The sequence below is a fragment of the Thalassophryne amazonica genome, chromosome 1, assembly GCF_902500255.1.
Source record: "Thalassophryne amazonica chromosome 1, fThaAma1.1, whole genome shotgun sequence".
In the NCBI taxonomy this organism is placed as follows: Eukaryota; Metazoa; Chordata; class Actinopteri; order Batrachoidiformes; family Batrachoididae; genus Thalassophryne; species Thalassophryne amazonica.
The window spans coordinates 58,753,883-58,772,041 of record NC_047103.1 but is presented as its reverse complement, the minus strand read 5'-3'; the positions used below and the strand labels follow the sequence as shown (position 1 = coordinate 58,772,041).

At 39.7% G+C, this 18,159-nt stretch overlaps 1 protein-coding gene across 1 annotated transcript in view; it reads right to left on the bottom strand.

Moving 5' to 3' along the window:
- Positions 1–18,159, bottom strand: part of LOC117510706 (plexin domain-containing protein 2-like) — a 435,424-nt gene that overhangs the window by 233,711 nt on the left and 183,554 nt on the right. Inside the window, 2 exon segments of the mRNA XM_034170533.1 lie at positions 281–350; positions 8,425–8,571. Of these exon segments, the coding sequence (XP_034026424.1) occupies positions 281–350; positions 8,425–8,571 (217 nt within the window).

Below are 18,159 nucleotides of genomic sequence, written 5' to 3'. Positions count from 1 at the left end.
TGGTTTTCTACTTTGGTCGGTGCCATAATAAGTGTAATGGGCCTTTGTTATATATTGAGCATTGAGATCTCACGCTGAGAAGTTATTACACATGCACACACCCACTTCCATTTTTGGTTCTCTGTGCTCCAGACCGATTTCATACATATTACCACATTCTCAGCTAAACACTAGAGCAATAAAACCTGTCTGTGTGTAGTCTAATATGCTGTAATCTGTCCAATAATAACACTAATGCTTACTTCTGACAGGGGAAAAGTACAAGAGAGAGATCACTTACCGCCAGTTGCCACAGTGATTTCACGCAGGAAATGCCCATAAAATGGGAAATCGAAGGACAGATTAACTCTCTGTAAGGGGAAAAACACACAGATGACCCCAATCAGAAAAAAGGACAGAAAAAGAGACTATTCAGGTTGTATGACAGGGGTGAAAACAGAAATAATCCAGTAATGAACTGTATTTCACTCTGTGTATCGAAGTCTGCTCATTTCAGAGCAGCAACGTGAAATATAAAGCTGAGACTCAACGTATAAATCACAGGTTTTAAACACTGGTTGCCAAGTGAAAAATGTATAAAAATCAATGATAATAAACATAGTAGCCTTTAATCTCTGGTGGATTAATAAACCTATAGGGAGTTGTATGAGCATGATATGACTTGTACATACCTTTAAAGAAAGGGCATTATGTGACTAATTTTTGCATTTTCTCAAAACCAGGAATGCCTTTCTGTACTAAAAAGATGCTATTATCAAAAGCAATTAACAATTCAGTAATGAACATTTTCCTGGCATTATTGAATTCCCAGATGTGGAGCAAACTTCTATCTATATCCCCGGAAAAAAAGAAACTGACATATATAGGAACTGCCCTGTCATCATCCATCTGCCTGTCCATCTGTCTGTGCGTCTTGAAACAACTCCTCTAAAAACCTTTTGTGAATTTCAGTCAAACATCATGCAATAATAGCACAATGTATAAAGATGTGCATGAAGGAAAATAATTCTTGTTTGGCATCTTCAAGGTTGAGATAACTGAATGTTAGTGTTTATTTGATGGATCACATGCTATTGGCTTTATAAGTGTATCTCCTATAATGGTTGGTGAATTTCAGTAATGCTTCATAAAATGTCATATCACATGAAGATGTGCATAAAGGAAAAATCATTCCATTCCAACATCTCCAAGGGGACATAAATTGAAGTTGTGTTTATTTCCTACATAATATAACTGCATTATTACATCTTCATATATTTACTATAATATAATATTATCATAATATATTATATCCAAGGTCTGTTAGAAAACTATCCGACCTTTTATTTTTTGCAAAAACCATATGGCTTTGAATCACGTGTGATTGCATCAGCCAAGCTTGAACCTTCGTGCGCATGCGTGAGTTTTTTCACTCCTGTTGGTTGCGTCATTCACTTGTGAGCAGGCTTTGTGTAAGCAGTGGTCCACCGCCCTCGTCGGATTTTTATTGCGAGTAAAATATCTGAACGATTTGGAGCTTTGCTGCATCAAATTTTTCCAGAAACTGTGAGAGACAGCCAGGTGGACACCATTCGGAAAATTCAGATGGCTTTTAGGGACGATTTTATGGGGATTACACAGATTAAGGAGTATTACAGCCGGTTTAAAGACCGCCCACAGCGGCCGAGAGTGCGCCGCGCTCCGAGCGGCGATCGACAGGCTGAAATGACCAGATCATTTCCAAACTGAACACTGTGTTGATCCGGGACATCGTCTGACTACCACAGAAATGGCAGAAGACATGGACATCAGCACTTTTTCGGCACATTCCACTGTTACAGGAGTTTTTGTCATGGAAAGAGGAGCGGAGGAATGCGCCACAGAGCCGCGAATGGCACAGGACAAAACCACCTCCGTGTTGGTCTCACAGGACGGCTTTCAGATGGCTTTCAGACGGCTTTCGGTGGCTTTTCAGTCCTGTGACTATCCGAGAAATTGTGGATGAGCTGGACATGCCAGAACATGTCCTGTGAGGCTTCATCACAGTGTTACTTTGTGCCATGCGGCTCCGTCCCGACGCGGGAATTCCTCCGCATGTCTCTCTCAATGTGTTGAAAAAGTGCTGATGTCCACGTCTTCTGCAATTTCTCTGGTAGTCAGACGACGTCCCGGATCAATGTTTGGCGTTCAGTTTGGAAATGAATGGCACATTCCACTGTTACAGGAGTTTTTGGAGCGGAGGAATTCGCGCGTCGGGACGGAGCCGCATGGCGCAAAGCAACGCCGTGATGAAGCCTCACAGGACATGTTCTGGCATGTCCAGCTCATCCACAATTTCTCGGATAGTCACACGACTGAAAAGCCACCGAAAGCCGTCTGAAAGCCATCTGAAAGCCGTCCTGTGAGACCAACATGGAGGTGCTTTTGTCCCGAGCCATTCGCGGCTCTGTGGCGCATTCCTCCTCTCCTCTTTCCATGACAAAAACTCCTGTACCAGTGGAATGTGCCGAAAAAGTGCTGATGTCCACGTCTTCTGCCATTTCTGTGGTAGTCAGACGACGTCCCGGATCAACACAGCCTTCACTTTGGAAATGATCTGGTCGTTTCAGCCTGTCGATTGCCGCTCGGAGCGCGGCGCGCTCTCAGCCGCTGTGGGCGGTCTTTAAACTGGCTGTAACATTCCTTAATCTGTGTGACCCCCATAAAATTGTCCCTGAAAGCCATCTGAATTTTCCGAATGGTGTCCACCTGGCTGTCTCTCACAGTTTCTGGAAAAATTTGATGCAGCAAAGCTCCAAATCGTTCAGACATTTTACTTGCAATAAAAATCCGACGAGAGGGGTGGGGTCACACAAAGCCTGCTCACAGGTGAATGATGCAACTTACAGGCGTGAAAAAACTCATGCATGCGCACGAAGGTTCAAGCTTGGCTGATGCAATCACACGTGATTCAAATCCATATGGTTTTTGCAAAAAATAAAAAGGTCGGACAGTTTTCTAACAGACCTCGTATACTCTTCTGAAACCATTGATGGAAATTCAGTGAAACGTCACACAAAAGCAGCACACCATATGAAGATGTGCATGAAGAAAACAATTCCAGTTCATCATCTTCAAGGGGAGATGGACTTTTGTTTTTATTGCCTTTATAGTGACTACTTAAGAACAACTCCTTCTAAACCACTTTATGATTTCAATGAAACATCTCACAGTCGTAGCACACCACATGATGATGTTCATGAAGGTAATTCCAGTCAAATGACCTCAAGAGGAGATAACTGGCCTGCTGTTATTTGTGTAACACATCATATTTGTCAAAGTACAGAGGTTGAGGAGTTTGTCAAGCATTTACGACTACCCATATACCAAGTAAGCATCTAGTATTATTAATTTGTGAGCTTGCTCACAACATACACTGTTATGTCAAAATGACACATTTGACAACTGATGGGCTGTATTACAGTAAACGCTAAAGCTTTAACATGCAGTCATGCTAGCCATGGTATAGCATATGTGATCACTCTCTTTATAGTTGATGCTGTTAACATGAATATGACCCCATATGTTAACCACAGTTATTTATAGTAATGCTAACTATAGTAAGCATTGGCTTGTTAGTCAAATGTGCCATGTTAATGTCAAAATATACCAAGATTAAAGGATTATTAACCGAGCAAGCGAGGTTAAAAATTTGTTCATTACATGGCTATATAAACATATATATATATATATATATATATATATATATATATATATATATATATATATATATATATATATATGAACATGTAAACTTACAGTATCGCCCAAATATGCTGCTGGTGGGTGTTGGGCTTGTTTGCATTCTTCCACTAGCTTAACACATGGTTTGGTCGTTAGCTGGTAAGCTTTCAATCTGTGTATTTTTCCGATGCTGTTTAGATATTTATGGAGTATATTCATGTCTGATTTGGTTTTTCTAAATGTGTTTTTAGTTTCCTGTTTGTAACGAAAACAGGCGTTGTGGCCCGATTATCATGGTAACCGGCCCAATATGGGAAAATATCCGACCGGTAATCAGCCAATCACAGCACGTGCAGTGTTGCAGCCATATAATAAAACAGAATGCACCACATCTGAAAATCCAATAATTCCTGTAAAACCTTCTTCAAGGTAATTACAGTCATATTCACATAAAACTGCTTGGAATTTCCATAAAAGTTACCGACATACATGTTGGAAAATGTTTAATGTCCTGCTCAGAAACACTTCAATACACATCCATCCATTTTCTATACCTGCTTACTTCAATCAAGGATCACAAGAGGCTGGAGCCTATCCCAGCAGTCATAGGGCGTGAGGCAGGGTACACCCTGGACAGGACACCAGTCTGTCACACGGCCACATATAGACAAACAAACACATTCACACCTACGGTCAATTTAAAGTCTCCAATACACCTAACATACATGTCTTTTGGATGTGGGCAGAAGCCAGAGCACCTGGAGTGAATCCACGTGAACACTGGGAGAACCTACAAACACCACATAGAAAGGCTCCAGGTGGGAAGCGATCCCACAACCTTCTTGCAGTGAGGCAACAGTGCTAACCACAAGGCCACCATGCCGCCCACTTCAATATACAGACAGGTGTAACTACGGCTTGATCAAATGACCTTTTGGTTAACAGACAAGTATTGTTTTGCTGCCCCTGTACACTTCATCATATATCAGCAGCTCTTCTTGAAACCATCAGGCATAAACACCAAATAATTATTTTGGTCTCATAAAGTGAATGTTCATGCAAATACAAATGACTGTGCTCAATCTACATTACCACAAAACATAGTTTAGATATGAATTATTGTATCCATAGGAAGAATATGCTCAGACTGCACAGTAATTCTGTCCAAAAATGTCACACAGATGGACAGGCAACAGTAAACCTGATGCTGCAGTACGTTATCCTACATTATGCTCTTGGGAGTGATTCTGCGGTGAATCACTGAGAATCACAAGGCTAACAAACCAATCCAGAGCTTAAAATTGTTGTGACGTGGTGATGAAGTTGACCTCTGCGGCTGTGCTTTGTTTTATGACCTGTTGGCCAATTTCATTCGGAGTCCCAGCCAGAGAGCTGGCAGGCAACAGTGCCAGCAAAGAACACGGACGCGCTCTCCACTCCTGTGCCAGGGACTTTATCTTTTATCCAGTTTCTAAGTGATGCCATAATAACTTGTATTTCCTGAGAGCCTTCGCCTGCTGACACAGCAGCTGAATTTGATTCTTTTCGCTTTTCTTGCAATGCAGTCTCACAGTCAAATTATCCGCAAAATATTTCTTTCCACACCTCCTTTGGAATCTTAAATGCTTGGCTGCCCAATGATTTGGAAAAATTCATTCCATGATTTTTTTTTTTTTTTTCACACTAAACCAAAAGTCTGGGAAGCTTCCTACATTCCTCCTACGCTGTATGGAAGAAAAAGCATCGGCTTTAAGCCTGGCGGTGGCTAAAGGAACAGCTCGCCTCAAATGATATGGTTCAGTCCATCATTATATGAGTGAAGCTGGAGGAGCAGAATGCACAATGTGTGACTCCATTCTATCTCCTCAGCAGACTATTGTTCACCCTCGGTGCATTTTCTTTCAAAGGTTACAGCTGTGCTACTCGGTCTCACCCATCAGTGTGATGTGCGACTTCATCAGTATGCACCTCACACCGGTCAACTGCCTGTGCACAGCTACTGCTTTAAACTTACAGCCCCTTGACTGCAGAGAAGCATTTAAACAGGATAAAGGCTTAAAATGAGTTCTGTGCTGTTTCAGCTTTACCTGTGAATGTTAAACACACTTAAAGACTTCTATTTAATGAGAAATAGTGACATTATTGAAATTCTATATGCAAGAAAAAGTACAATTAATACCATTAAAAAAAATGACTCAAGGAAAAGTGAAAATTCCTACTGGAATTTCCGGACTATATAGAGCGCACCTGAATATAAGATGCACCCATCAATTTTAAATAGAAAAAAAATAAAAATTGTACATAAATAGGTTACACTTGTCTATAAGCCGTAGGTGTCCACGTTGTAACATGAGATATTTACAGAGAAAGATGTTAGACAGAAAACATTTTTAAACTTTTAATTAAATACATAAGCAGGGGTGGTGGCCAAGTGGTTAATGCGCTTGGTTTCAGTGCAGAAGGTTCTGGGTTCAAATCCCACCCCTGCCACATTTCTCCATGTAATGTGGAGTTGCGTCAGGAAGGGCATCCAGCGTAAAACCTGTGCCAATTCAACATGCAGAGCCACCTTGGATTTGCTGTGGCGACCCCGAGTGCAAACAAGGGAGCAGCCGAAGGGACTTACTTACTAATTAAATACATACCGTAAATGCTTTTTTTCTGAAGGTGTTAGACGTAAATATTAACGAGCATGGCAGGCACGGTATTGCGCATCATCTCTGCTCCACACGGAGGCAAAACTGAGTAATTTTATCATTTTTGTTTTTTCCTTTTGGATCATGAGATAATTTAATTGCGTGCAGCCAGAATCGCCTAGTGCCTGTGGTAAATGAGACATTAATGAGGTGCTGTGACTTTTCAACAAAATACTTTCAACAAGTATTTTCAGACATCGTTTTCGAAAATCAGGAGGTTTTATGTGGATAATTTTTCTTCAGTATATGATGATAAATCCCACTGAAACAGACTTTATATTTACTCAGTGTGTAAATTTACTCCACATGAGGACCGCAGCTTTCAATGGACAGCATTAACTGACGTATTTCACCTTATGAGAAAGGATGCAAAAATCCATAAATTAACCGGATCATTGTTTAAGCTGCAGCGTTAAAAGTGTGTGAAAGACGTAGAGGCTTATAGTAATATAGAAATTACGGTATTTGTGAAACATACTCAAGCAAACATTTAAAAAAACACTTCATTAATTAACTTCTCAAAGTACAATTTACTGACTTCCACCCTCAATCTGAGTTGTTTTCTCGCAATTTCTCATAAAAATTCTAAAACCCGGGGGAGTCTGGTGCACCTCCTGCACCAGTTTCCGCAGTCTATCAAAGTAAGTGTGGTCTCATGCACATTGACTGGCTCCAGTTTGGACTATTACCACTTCAGTAAAACATTTACGTGCACTTCATCATAATGTATGACTGCACATGTGCATTCTGGTTCCACTTGGTGGAATGATGTGCTGCATTAAAAATGGTAAATGGACTGCATTTATATCACGCTTTTCCATCTGTATCAGACGTTCAAAGCGCTTTACAATTATGCCTCACATTCATCCCGATGTGAGGGTGCTGCCATACAAGGCGCGCACTACACACCGGGATCAACTAGGGGATTAAAGACCTTGCCCAAGGGCCCTTAGTGATTTTCCAGTCAGGCTGGGATTTGAACTGAGGATCTTCTGGTCTCAAGCCCAACGCCTTAACCACTACACCATCACCTCCCTTAAAAACAGTTTGTACTTGTGTCAGAATAGTTATTAGTAATTAGTAATTAGTTGCACAGCTGATGTGCTCAAAATCTTCCAGCTGCAGAAAACATCACACATGACACCTGCTCTCCTCTTGAGCGTGCATATTTTACCTTTTAATTGCAATTTAGGTTAAGCAGGATTAACTGTGCACACGGTGTGCTCTGACTTTGCAACGCATATGAGATTTAGATGATTACAATTGTATCCATGATTCTCGGAAAATGGGCTATTTAGAACTTTCTTAGTCATTTCTTATAAAATAGAATATAAGCACACTTTCACCTGAGCTTTCAATGTGCTTGTGGATTACAGTGTTTCGTGGGAAGCGCAGAAAGTCGCATAATGAAGGTAATATGGCAAATGTACTTCAGTAAAATGTAGACTACTGGCTCAAAAGAAAAAAACAAAGAAGAAGAAGAAGAAAAAAGACGGATTAAGAGTAGAAACGCATCTTTTAAAAAAGGAATGTGAAACATGCTTGGTCATCTATGGAACAGACCCTTCAACCACATCAACCTCAATTAATAATCCAACCACATGTATGATTTTTATTTATATTTTATGAATCTTGCATTTTATGAGATACTGATCAATTTCCTATCTTGAAATGTTGATAAAAGTGAAAGCATTTGCACCATTATTTCATGAGTTCCTTCACGTCCAAAACTCCACCCCTCCAATAAACTTCATGGCAATTGCTCAATAAATTCTTGAGGAATTATGATGACAAACAACCAAATCAGCCAGCAGATGGTGTCGACACACCCTCCATGACAGAGGTAATTACTGAGTAAACAGAACTCTTCTTCTCCTTTTTGAAAGGGTTTAATCTTTGGATTTATGTTTGAGATGACATCAAAGGTTAATCCGACTTTGTTTGGCTGCTCTAAATTCATTCATAACTTTCATGTTGAACACCAAACACAGCTTTCTTCATATCATTTGTCGATGTGTTGACTTACCGCAGCTTGTCTGTGTGTGTTGGACAAAATCCCGTGGATCTTCACCTTTTCCTTGTCCATCTGGTCAATATTTACCCACAAGTCCTTGCTCATCGGATCAGTGGGGCCGTATGTTTTTGATGTGTAGTAGTTGTGATCTGTATCTTCCTAGAAAAAGACGAGACAAGACGTATCTCATGAATTACAAGTACTTGTGCAGTAAGCTGAAATGGGAATCAAACTGACCTTTTTCATTAGATTTTTATAAATAATGAAATTGATTAAAGTGGTTGTAAACACACAGAGGTGCTGTGTGTGTGTGTGTGTGTGTGTGTGTGTGTGTGTGTGTGTGTGTGTGTGTGTGTGTGTGTGTGTGTGTGTGTGTGTGTGTGTTTTCCAGGGCAAACGCAGCAATTTCAGCAGACTGTTAAACCAAGGTGCTAACATCAACGCGATTGCTAGTTTTGACTGTTGGGTCAAAAGAAGGTGTTTTACATATTTTGGTGGGATTTCGAATGCTGTGCAGAGATGTAAACATCTCACCAAATTTCACGGACACGTTTATACTTCACATTATCATGTACCTCATTCTCAATGTATGCATCCATCCTTCCATTTTCTATATCTGCTTACTCCAATTAAGGGTCGAGAGGGGCTGGGGCCTATCCCAGCAGTTATAGGGCATGAGGTGGGGTACACCGTGGACAGGACGCCACTCTGTCGCAGGGCCACATATAGACAAACATATACAGACACACCCACATCTTCGGACAATTTCAAGTTTTCAATCCACCTAACCTGCATGTCTTTGGATGTGGGAGGAAGCTGGAGCACCAGGAGAGAACCCATAAAACACAGGAAGAACATGCAACCCCACACAGAAAGACCGCTGTGAAGCAACCATGCTAACTCATTCTCAAGGTATTTTTACAGCAAAACTAAATATGTATACAATGTTCAGAAATCATATTTGGTCCATTGGTTATGGTTGTGTTCTCATTTTAGTGTAAGTCAGCCAGAGACAGACAGGTATCTTTTGAGGAGACCATGGTTAGCTTACTCATAAGAGGTAAACTGACAGCATTTCTGGCATGCTTTTCCATCCCATACAAAACCGTCACAGTCATTCATTCACACAATGATGTCAGCACCTGGTATTCGGTCCATATCTGCCCAAAGAAGTCAAACTACCTGAATAAATGGACCAGTAACTGAAAGGAATGGGTCAAATGGGGTTGGTATGAAAGCCTGCTAATTTCGCAGGGAACTCCGGATACTGAGTTGGCCAAGACATGCAACAACGTCGCCAAATTGCTAACAATAATAATAAATGAGTAGTTCTATAATTGAGGTGTATTTGTATTGTCTTACAAATGACTGAAAATTATACTGACTCTAGAAAAAGTAGTTGGACTGCCAATATGCAGATCTGGGTTTGATTCCTTTTCTGTGTCCTTGTACAAGACACTTCATCTGCACTGTCCCAGTGATTTTAGACATATTTATGAGGCTTATCGGGGTCAAAGCTATTTCCCTTTTTGCTTGTTAAATTGAAGCATATAAACAAGAGGCTTGTAATGGCAAGGACTGTAATTTGAGTGAAGCTGACGGCATGAGCTATAACATAGAAGACACAGATAGACAGACAGATGCATGCTGGCAAAGACACAATCAACCATATTTCTTGTGTTCTGTTGCCTTTTTCAGGAATGGTAGCCTTAGTACTGCCTGCCACCATAACTACAAAGAGCCTGGTTGAGAACATGTTTGTCTGCTTTGGGATCCCTCCTGAGCGCCACAGTGGCCGAGGCCAAAATTTCAGTTCATAGGGGAAGAGTGCAAGCTGTTATTTGTGAGGAAGACCTGTGCAATGCCTCTCCATCCCCAGCCTGATGGGCTGGTAGAATGCTTCATCCACTCCCTTACTAGCCCTCTGGTTATCCTCACCAGCCAGCACCAGTGAGACTGGGTCTCCCACTTTCCCCAGGTCCTGATGTCTACTTGACTTTCATGCAGCATTCCAGCCAGTGTATGTTGGCAGCACTCATGTTAGGGCAGGAAGTATGAAATGGACTACTTTCATCAACTATGGAATCACCTGTAGTTGGTGCATGACTTTGTGCATTAGGCTCAGAACAATGCTGGGCTGTGTCAGAAGATAGCTGAAGATATCCAGTATTGGTGCAGGTGTTTCAGAGCAGGGATAGAGCACAGGTTTCCAACCCGGCCCACAATACTGGAATTTCTCCCAAATTCTGTGGCCCCTGGCACGGATCAGGTGAACTGATGGCCTGACTGAAGGAGGTTGTGTGTGTCCAGGTGGGGACACCTGGTGGTGCCATACCAGGACAAACTGACATGATACCGCCTGCCTGCTGCCGAAAAGGGGGATGACTGCAGTGCCAACCCCATGTGCTGAACAGAATAACCCTCCTCTGACAATACCGCCTCTTCTGTGGACTAAGAGCAGTTGGTTTACCACCAGAGACAGCCCTGGATACTTCAAGGACTATGTCGCTGTCCATATCTGTGGTCAGGATTGCCACAGCATTTTTCTTGCCTTCAACTACTTGAGGTTACTACAGTGGATTCACTAGAGATCCACATTGGGATTTTGCACAAGTTTTACACCAGATGCCCTTCGTGACACAACTCCAGTTCTAATTGGAGAAACATACAGTACAGAGCTCCTGGTATTCCAAAGCAGTCTTCCTGCCAAGTACTACTCAGGACTTACTCAGCATAACTTAAATGCTTAAGTCTAAGATATGACAAAATCTGCAAAGACTGGCGTGGCTGCACAGGACTACCACAATATAAATGTTGCAATTTATTTATTTTAAGATCAGTAAAATACAACTTTAAGGTGACAGCTCATATTACTGTACTACTCTGTGATTTTATTATTTTTTATGATTCTTGAATATACAGTGCACAGAATAGAAATTCCTGTTTACATGTGAGCAGAAATCAAATTCCAAGCTACCAAACACATTCTACCTACAACTAAAAAAAACAACATGAACCTCTAGGCAAAACAAAAATTCATATTCACCTGATATATTAAAATGCATACCTACATTTTCCAGTAAAGACAATGCCCTTGTTATATTACACTGCATAAAAATACAATAATGTCACCACATCTTTGAATATGAACAAGTCTTGCATGCATTCTGTTGGTGCTTTCCTTCAACTTTGCACTATGTTTTGTATTAGCGTGCAACCAGCATGGAAAGCGGCTTTCAATCAATCAATCAATTTTATTTATATAGCGCCAAATCACAACAAACAGTTGCCCCAAGGCGCTTTATATTGTAAGGCAAGGCCATACAATAATTACGTAAAAACCCCAACGGTCAAACGACCCCCTGTGAGCAAGGACTTGGCGACAGTGGGAAGGAAAAACTCCCTTTTAACAGGAAGAAACCTCCAGCAGAACCAGGCTCAGGGAGGGGCAGTCTTCTGCTGAGACTGGTTGGGGCTGAGGGAGAGAACCAGGAAAAAGACATGCTGTGGAGGGGAGGAGAGATCAATCACTAATGATTAAATGCAGAGTGGTGCATACAGAGCAAAAAGAGAAAGAAACACTCAGTGCATCATGGGAACTCCCCAGCAGTCTAAGTCTATAGCAGCATAACTTAGGGATGGTTCAGGGTCACCTGATCCAGCCCTAACTATAAGCTTTAGCAAAAAGGAAAGTTTTAAGCCTAATCTTAAAAGTAGAGAGGGTGTCTGTCTCCCTGATCTGAATTGGGAGCTGGTTCCACAGGAGAGGAGCCTGAAAGCTGAAGGCTCTGCTTCCCATTCTACTCTTAAAAACCCTAGGAACCTACAAGTAAGCCTGCAGTCTGAGAGCGAAGCGCTGTATTGGGGTGATATGGTACTATGAGGTCCCTAAGATAAGATGGGACCTGATTATTCAAAACCTTATAAGTAAGAAGAAGAATTTTAAATTATATTCTAGAATTAACAGGAAGCCAATGAAGAGAGGCCAATATGGGTGAAATATGCTCTCTCCTTCTAGTCCCCGTTAGTACTCTAGCTGCAGCATTTTGAATTAACTGAAGGCTTTTCAGGGAACTTTTAGGACAACCTGATAATAATGAATTACAATAGTCCAGCCTAGAGGAAATAAATGCATGAATTAGTTTTTCAGCATCACTCTGAGACAAGACCTTTCTAATTTTAGAGATATTGCGTAAATGCAAAAAAGCAGTCCTACATATTTGTTTAATATGCGCTTTGAATGACATATCCTGATCAAAAATGACTCCAAGATTTCTCACAGTATTACTAGAGGTCAGGGTAATGCCATCCAGAGTAAGGATCTGGTTAGACACCATGTTTCTAAGATTTGTGGGGCCAAGTACAATAACTTCAGTTTTATCTGAGTTTAAAAGCAGGAAATTAGAGGTCATCCATGTCTTTATGTCTGTAAGACAATCCTGCAGTTTAGCTAATTGGTGTGTGTCCTCTGGCTTCATGGATAGATAAAGCTGGGTATCATCTGCGTAACAATGAAAATTTAAGCAATGCGTCTAATAATACTGCCTAAGGGAAGCATGTATAAAGTGAATAAAATTGGTCCTAGCACAGAACCTTGTGGAACTCCATAATTAACCTTAGTCTGTGAAGAAGATTCCCCATTTACATGAACAAATTGTAATCTATTAGATAAATATGATTCAAACCACCGCAGCGCAGTGCCTTTAATACCTATGGCATGCTCTAATCTCTGTAATAAAATTTTATGGTCAACAGTATCAAAAGCAGCACTGAACAAGAGGTCTAACAGAACAAGCACAGAGATGAGTCCACTGTCTGAGGCCATAAGAAGATCATTTGTAACCTTCACTAATGCTGTTTCTGTACTATGATGAATTCTAAAACCTGACTGAAACTCTGCTGTTTCTGTACTATAATGAATTCTAAAACCTGACTGAAACTCTTCAAATAGACCATTCCTCTGCAGATGATCAGTTAGCTGTTTTACAACTACCCTTTCAAGAATTTTTGAGAGAAAAGGAAGGTTGGAGATTGGCCTATAATTAGCTAAGATAGCTGGGTCAAGTGATGGCTTTTTAAGTAATGGTTTAATTACTGCCACCTTAAAAGCCTGTGGTACATAGCCAACTAATAAAGATAGATTGATCATATTTAAGATCGAAGCATTAAATAATGGTAGGGCTTCCTTGAGCAGCCTGGTAGGAATGGGATCTAATAGACATGTTTATGGTTTGGATGAAGTAACTAATGAAAATAACTCCACAGAAGACTCTGAGAGAAAGAGTCTAACCAAATACCGGCATCACTGAAAGCAGCCAAAGATAACGATACGTCTTTGGGATGGTTATGAGTAATTTTTTCTCTAATAGTTAAAATTTTATTAGCAAAGAAAGTCATGAAGTCATTACTAGTTAAAGTTAAAGGAATACTCGGCTCAATAGAGCTCTGACTCTTTGTCAGCCTGGCTACAGTGCTGAAAAGAAACCTGGGGTTGTTCTTATTTTCTTCAATTAGTGATGAGTAGTAAGATGTCCTAGCTTTACGGAGGGCTTTTTTATAGAGCAACAGACTCTTTTTCCAGGCTAAGTGAAGATCTTCTAAATTAGTGAGACGCCATTTCCTCTCCAACTTACGGGTTATCTGCTTTAAGCTGCAAGTTTGTGAGTTATACCACGGAGTCAGGCACTTCTGATTTAAAGCTCTCTTTTTCAGAGGAGCTACAGCATCCAAAGTTGTCTTCAATGAGGATGTAAAACTATTGACGAGATACTCTATCTCACTTACAGAGTTTAGGTAGCTACTCTGCACTGTGTTGGTATATGGCATTAGAGAACATAAAGAAGGAATCATATCCTTAAACCTAGTTACAGCGCTTTCTGAAAGACTTCTAGTGTAATGAAACTTATTCCCCACTGCTGGGTAGTCCATCAGAGTAAATGTAAATGTTATTAAGAAATGATCAGACAGAAGGGAGTTTTCAGGGAATACTGTTAAGTCTTCAATTTCAGAACAAGATCTAAGATATGATTAAAGTGGTGGGTGGACTCATTTACATTTTGAGCAAAGCCAATTGAGTCTAATAATAGATTAAATGCAGTGTTGAGGCTGTCATTCTCAGCATCTGTGTGGATGTTAAAATCGCCCACTATAATTATCTTATCTGAGCTAAGCACTAAGTCAGACAAAAGGTCTGAAAATTCACAGAGAAACTCACAGTAACGACCAGGTGGACGATAGATAATAACAAATAAAACTGGTTTTTGGGACTTCCAATTTGGATGGACAAGACTAAGAGACAAGCTTTCAAATGAATTAAAGCTCTGTCTGGGTTTTTGATTAATTAATAAGCTGGAATGGAAGATTGCTGCTAATCCTCCGCCTCGGCCCGTGCTACGAGCATTCTGGCAGTTAGTGTGACTCGGGGGTGTTGAATCATTTAAACTAACATATTCATCCTGCTGTAACCTGGTTTCTGTAAGGCAGAATAAATCAATATGTTGATCAATTATTATATCATTTACTAACAGGGACTTAGAAGAGAGAGACCTAATGTTTAATAGACCACATTTAACTGTTTTAGTCTGTGGTGCAGTTGAAGGTGCTATATTATTTTTTTCTTTTTGAATTTTTATGCTTAAATAGATTTTTGCTGGTTATTGGTGGTCTGGGAGCAGGCACCGTCTCTACGGGGATGGGGTAATGAGGGGATGGCAGGGGGAGAGAAGCTGCAGAGAGGTGTGTAAGACTACAACTCTGCTTCCTGGTCCCAACCCTGGATAGTCTCGGTTTGGAGGATTTAAGAAAATTGGCCAGATTTCTAGAAATGAGAGCTGCTCCATCCAAAGTGGGATGGATGCCGTCTCTCCTAACAAGACCAGGTTTTCCCCAGAAGCTTTGCCAATTATCTATGAAGCCCACCTCATTTTTTGGACACCACTCAGACAGCCAGCAATTCAAGGAGAACATGCGGCTAAACATATCACTCCCGGTCCGATTGGGGAGGGGCCCAGAGAAAACTACAGAGTCCGACATTGTTTCTGCAAGTTACACACCAATTCAATGTTAATTTTAGTGACCTCTGATTGGCGTAACCGGGTGTCATTACTGCCGACATGAATTACAATCTTACCAAATTTACGCTTAGCCTTAGCCAGCAGTTTTAAATTTCCTTCAATGTCGCCTGCTCTGGCCCCCGGAAGACATTTGACTATGGTTGCTGATGTCGCTAACTTCACATTTCTCAAAACAGAGTCGCCAATAACCAGAGTTTGTTCCTCGGCGGGTGTGTCGTCGAGTGGGGAAAAATGGTTAGAAATGTGAACGGGTTGGCGGTGTACACGGGGCTTCTGTTTAGAACTACGCTTCCTCCTCACAGTCACCCAGTCGGCCTGCTTTCCCGGCTGCTCGGGATCTGCCAGAGGGAAACTAACGGCGGCTAAGCTACCTTGGTCCGCACCGACTACAGGGGCCTGGCTAGCTGTAGAATTTTCCACGGTGCGGAGCCGAGTCTCCAATTCGCCCAGCCTGGCCTCCAAAGCTATGAATAAGCTACACTTGTTACAAGTACCATTACTGCTAAAGGAGGCCGAGGAATAACTAAACATTTCACACCCTGAGCAGAAAAGTGCGGGAGAGACAGGAGAAGCCGCCATGCTAAACCGGCTATCTGATGTGTACAATTGTTGAAGAAATGACAATTATGAATGATGTCATAGAAATTGTAACAGTGGAACTTGTACATGAAACATCTAAGAATATTTTAATTAGTTGTGTATACAGAGCACCAGATTCTTGTGTTGTGAAATTTACAGATAAAATAATTGAATTATTCCATCAAATTAAAAACAAAACGCTTTTTATGTGTGGGGACTTTAATATTAACATAGAAAGCTCCAGCTGCCAAAGATTAAGTGATTTTGTGAATACAATGTATAGTTTGGGGTTATTCCCCTTGATAACAAAACCAACCAGAATTACATCGCAAAGTGCAATGGTAATTGATAATATATTTACAAACAGAACAGATGAAATTATCAAGAATGGGATCTTCATGACAGATATTAGCGACCATTTACCAATTTTTTCAATATTTAAATATAAAAATAGGTACAACAAAAAAACTGATATAAACTTTAAAAGAGATAAGTCAGTAAAAGCCTTAGAGGCATTAAAATATGACCTTAAAAATCAAAACTGGGAAGAAGTTTATGTCAGTGATGTTAATGTAGCATATAACTCATTTATGAAAATATTGATGAAATCATACAATAAAAATTGTAAATTAATTGAAATTAGTAAGAAAAGAGTAAATAAACCATGGCTGACAAAGGGAATAAAAAATGCTTGTGCAAAGAAAAACTATTTATACAGGTGCTTTTTAAAATTGCAAACAAAGGAATCAGACATAAATACAAAAAATATAAAAATAAACTATTAACAATAATTAGGAAACAAAAAAAAGATTATTACAGTGAAAAACTAAATAAGAGTAAAGATAATATGAGGGTAACATGGGGAATTATAAAAAGTGTGATTGATAGTGATGGAACGAAAGAAACTATTCCAAATTACTTTGTTAAGGAAAATAAAGAGATATATGATATAAAAGAAGTTGCAAATGGGTTTAATGATTATTTTTCAAATGTAGGGTCAAGTCTGGTGGGAAATAAACCAATAATAGAAGATAAATTATGTACATTGGTAAATACGGTCAATAGTATTTTCCTGGACAATGTGGAAAAAGATGAAATAAGAAATATTGTAAAAAACTGTGTAAGCAAAAGATCAACTGACCATGAAGATTTAGACATGATGACTGTAAAAAGTATAATAGAAATTGTTATTGAACCATTTACTTATATTGTAATCTGTCTCTGTCAACTGGGGTTTTTCCAGATGAAATGAAAATTGCTAAGGTAGTCCCATTATATAAAAATGGAGACAAACATAATTTTTCTAATTACAGGCCAGTATCATTGCTTCCACAGTTTTCTAAAATTATGGAAAAAAGTTTTTTGTAACAAGATTGGATAAATTTATTGAGAAACATCATATTTTAAATAATGCTCAGTATGGATTCAGAACAAAACATTCGACAGCTATGGCAATTATGGAACTAATAGAGAAAATATCAACAACAATAGATAATAAGGATTATTTTGTAAGTATTTTTATTGACCTGAAAAAGGCTTTTGATGTTATAGACCACTCAAGATTGCTCCACAAGTTACAACAATATGGAATAAGAGGTGTTGCACATCAGTGGGTAAAAAGCTACTTAGAAAATAGAAAACAGTTTGTTCAGATAAATAATACCAAATCAGAATTGTGTAACATTATTTATGGAGTACCACAAGGATCGGTACTTGGACCCAAACTGTTTATTTGTATATCAATGATTTTGTGAATGTATCCAATGTGCTTGGCAGCATTTTATTTGCTGATGATACAACGCTGTTTTACTCTGGATCAGATATACAGGAAGTAGCACAAGTGATAAATACAGAGTTGGAAAAAGTTAAACATTGGTTTGATATAAACAGATTGTCACTAAATATTAATAAGACAAATTTCATATTGTTTAATGATAGAGCGAAAGAAAATAATGTGTCATTACAAATAGATGGAATGGATATACAAAGGGTAAAAGAAATGAAATTTTTAGGAGTCATGATTGATGAAGATCTTACATGGAAGTCACACATAAATTACATAAAAGGAAAAATAGCGAAAGCCATTGCTGTTTTG